The sequence below is a fragment of the Clupea harengus genome, chromosome 4, assembly GCF_900700415.2.
Source record: "Clupea harengus chromosome 4, Ch_v2.0.2, whole genome shotgun sequence".
Lineage (NCBI taxonomy): Eukaryota > Metazoa > Chordata > Actinopteri > Clupeiformes > Clupeidae > Clupea > Clupea harengus.
The window spans coordinates 672,160-676,421 of NC_045155.1; the positions used below are offsets into that span (position 1 = coordinate 672,160).

The 4,262-nt window shown below is 49.4% G+C and overlaps 1 protein-coding gene across 5 annotated transcripts in view; it reads right to left on the minus strand.

Annotated features, from left to right (window-relative positions):
• Positions 1-325: 325 nt before the first annotated feature.
• cacnb3a (calcium channel, voltage-dependent, beta 3a) overlaps positions 326-4,262 on the minus strand; it is a 52,138-nt gene continuing 48,201 nt past the window's right edge. For 2 of the 5 annotated variants that reach the window (XM_031565655.2, XM_031565654.2), the window contains exon 14: positions 328-891. In XM_031565655.2, the coding sequence (XP_031421515.1) occupies positions 478-891 (414 nt within the window). In that variant the 3' untranslated portion in view covers positions 328-477. Of the gene's footprint in view, positions 892-3,377; positions 3,425-4,262 lie in introns of all 5 variants that reach the window. The other 3 variants (XM_031565658.1, XM_031565657.2, XM_031565656.2) reach the window with 3 other exon arrangements.

The following is a 4,262-nucleotide window of genomic DNA, read 5'->3' on the forward strand; positions in this document are numbered from 1 at the left end:
ACGGGGAGAGGGAGAGGGAGGGAGGGAGAGAGAGAGGGAGGAAGAGGGAGAGGGAGAGGGAGAGGGAGGGGGAGGGAGAGGGAGGGAGAGGGAGAGGGAGGGAGAGGGAGGGAGAGGAAGAGGGAGGGAGAGGGAGAGGGAGAGGAAGAGGGAGCAGCCACCCAAGCCAGGCAGGCCAAAGGTGACTGGAGCTCGAAGGATGCAGATGGTGTGCTGCATGCTGGGAAGCTCTCCCCCTCTCTCCCTCCCTCTCTCTCTCTCTCTCTCCCCTCTCTCTATCTCTCTCTCTCTCTCTTCCCCTCTCTCTCTCTCTCTCTCTCTCTCTCTCTCTCTCTCTTTCTCTATCACACACACACACACAAACACACACATTCACACACAAACACACCGGTCTGTTGCTACCATCTCCCCCCCGCCTCCTCCTCTTCCTCCTCCTCCACCTCCTCCTCCTCCTCTCCTCCTCGTCAGTCTGTTGACTCAGTAGTTGTCCCTGGGCCAGGGTCGTGCTCGCTGGCGGTTGTGGCGCTGGTTGGGGCCCTCCTGGCTCGCCCCTCTCTCCAGCAGCCTGTCCTGTGACTCGTGGCCATTGGCGCTGTGCACGGCACCAGGGTGACTGCGGGGCGGCGGGTAAATGTCCCGGTACGTGTGGGAGTGGCGGGGGGGCTCATACTCCTCTTCCTCCTCCTCCTCCTCCTCTTCTTCTTCCTCCTCTTCCTCATCCTCACAGTCCTGGGGGTGCAGGCAGCGAGAGCCCTCTCCTCTCCGGCCGCGGGACAAGGAGTCGCTGGCCTCGTCGGAGGGCATGAGGCTGTCCTGCTCCCCCTGGTCCCCCTGGTCCTCCTCCTCTGCCCCCCCGGCACCCCCCGCCGGCAGCAGCTGCTGGTTCTGGTTCTGGGGGGGGAGAAGAGAGGATGAAAGGATGGGAGCAGAGGAGAGTTGAAAGAGAAGAGAAGAGAGGAGAAGAGAAGAGAAGAGAGGAACCGAGAAGAGAAGAGAAGAAAGGAGGAAAGGATGGGAGCAGAGGAGAGTTGAAAGAGAAGAGAAGAGAAGAGAGGAGAAGAGAAGAAGAGAAGAGAAGAGAGGAACCCGAGAAGAGAAGAGAAGAGAAGAGAAGAGAGGATGAAAGGATGGGAGCAGAGGAGAGTTGAGAAGAGAAAAGAGGAGAGGAGAAGAGAAGAGAAGGGAAGAGAAGAGAAGAGAGGAACCGAGAAGAGAAGAGAAGAGAAGAGAGGATGAAAGGATGGGAGCAGAGGAGAGTTGAGAAGAGAAGAGAGGAGAGGAGAAGAGAAGAGAAGAAAAGAGAAGGGAAGAGAAGAGAGATGCCGAGGAGCCAAGAAGATGGGAGCAGAGAGAAAGAGAGAGACAAAGATGGAGGGGAGGGGAGGGGAGAGCAGCAGGATGAAGAAAGGGGGAAGAGAGGGAGACAAGGAGGACAGGAAAGGACAGGAGGAGAAGATTAAGGGGGAGAAGACACAAACGAGGAGAAAAGGGCGACCAAAATAAGTAATAATAATAACATAATAACTTGCTCAACTCAACTCGAGCTTTTTTTACTCCAAAGAAAAATGGCATGTCAAGACACTAGGCGTGGAGGACAGACAGATGGACAGATGGACAGACAGACAGACAGACAGACAGACACTAGGCACAGACAGACAGACAGACAGACAGACAGACACTAGGCAGACAGACAGACAGACAGACAGACAGACACAACGAATGGACAGACAGACACTAGGCATGGAGGACAGACAGATGGACAGACACTAGGCGTGGACAGACAGACAGACACTAGGCACAGACAGACAGACAGACAGACAGACAGACACTAGGCACAGACAGACAGACAGACAGACAGACACTAGGCACAGACAGACAGACAGACAGACACAACGAATGGACAGACAGACACTAGGCATGGAGGACAGACAGATGGACAGACAGACAGACACTAGGCACAGACAGACAGACAGACAGACAGACAGACAGACACTAGGCACAGACAGACAGACAGACACAACGAATGGACAGACAGACACTAGGCATGGAGGACAGACAGATGGACAGACAGACAGACAGACAGACAGACAGACAGACACTACGAATGGACAGACAGACAGACAGACAGACAGATGGACAGACAGACAGACAGACAGACAACAGGCACAGACAGACAGACAGACAGACACTAGTCATGGACAGACAGACAGACAGACAGACAGACACTAGTCATGGACAGACAGACAGACAGACACTAGTCATGGACAGACAGACAGACAGACACTAGTCATGGACAGACAGACAGACAGACAACAGGCACAGACAGACAGACAGACAGACAGACACTAGTCATGGACAGACAGACAGACAGACAACAGGCACAGACAGACAGACAGACAGACACTAGTCATGGACAGACAGACAGACAGACACTAGTCATGGACAGACACAAATCCTGAGACAAATGACAGAAGAAAATGCCACCAATGACACCGGGGACATTTAAAATGGCCGTTAGTTTGAAGCAATGACACCGGGGACATTTAAAATGGCCGTTAGTTTGAAGTTAGAAGGGAGAAGGTCCACATGATCTGTTAGCAGGCCATGGACTACCTACTATGTAAATATATTGATGAATAAAAATGATAATTTTCCCTCTGGAGCAAAAGACGATAAATCAGGTCCATGCGTTCTCTTTTTTATCAGCTTTGTGCTTTTCCAGAGGGTTTCCTCAATGAGGGTTGCATTCAAGGGTACATTAGAAAGGCGTCACATTCACAAAGCTCATGTTGCACAGACTACTCCTGGCTGCTAACTTACTGGTAAACAATGTATACTAATACTATTTTAATGCTACTGCTATGCTAACAGACTATATATATATACACATTCATAGTCTGTGCTAATAGACTATATATACATATATCACACATATGTATATATATATATGAATATACTGTATATGTCTGCTTTGTGAATTTCCTCTCATGCTGGATATGAGGACCTGGTGCAGGTAGAGGCGCCACCTGGGAGGAGACACGTGATGCAGGTCAGTCCGGGGCGGGCGGCATGGGGGGGGGGGGGGGTCATAGGTCAGCAGAGAGGATTCTGGGAATGTGTGAGGTGCCAATGCCAAGTGCTCGTTATAGGGTTTCATCGCTCGATGGAGTTAGAGGGAATTCAACCGCAAGGCCATTGATCTTATTCCATCTTGTTCCATCAGGTTTTTAGGTATGAGTGTGTGTGTGTGTGTGTGTGTGTGTGTGTGTATGTGTGTGTGTGTGTGTGTGTGAGGAGGTTAAGGTTAGGAAGCGTTGAAGGGGGGGGTGGAGGTGGTAGGGGGGGGGGATGCACACTGCACGGTCCCTCTTACTCACCCCGTTTCGGTAAGCGATCATTCAATTAATTCCTGTGTTTCAGAGAACTGCAAAGACGCAACGCAGGCAATGAGTGGAGAGACAGCTGAGCGAGAGAGACACACTTACACGACGCCAACACTAGATGGTGCTATAAACACGGAACAAGTCAGAGCGGATGCTCCGGGAGAGGAGAGGAGAGGAGGCAGTGGATAAGAGAAAAGGAGAGGAGGTGGCAGAGGGGACGCAAGATACACACGCAAGATACACACACACCAGATACACACACACCAAATACACACACGTAAGATACACACACGCAAGATACACACACAATACACACACACCAGATACACACACGCAAGATACACACACGCAAGATACACACACGCATAATACACACACGCAAGATACACACACACAAGATACACACACAGAACCACAGTACCATCTTCACACATTAAACGGCAGGGAGAGTTGGGCTTTTACATACATGACAAAAAGAGAAACTAAATACTTCCCTTCTAGATAACAGGTCCGAGGATAACTAGTGTGCAGGTGTGGTAGCAACACATTCCCAATCAGAGGTGTGAGGAAACTACAGGGTCTTTTTCTAATGTTGTTTATGATTTCTATTGGTTTTTTTTTCCATTACTTCTATGAATATTGACATTTCAAATACAGTTTCAATCTTCTAAAGTTGAATTACCAAATGGATTGGAGATAAATGTCTGTATGCAGGTTAAGACATTTCTGATCATCGATCATAAGTAATAATATAATATCTAACTTAAAACCTTTCATTATAAGGCAGCACATGAGAAAAAAAGTAGATCATTATGATGAGACCAAAAAACTCGGTCAAATATTTATGAACTAGTTATTTGGTACATCTGTTTATTCCCG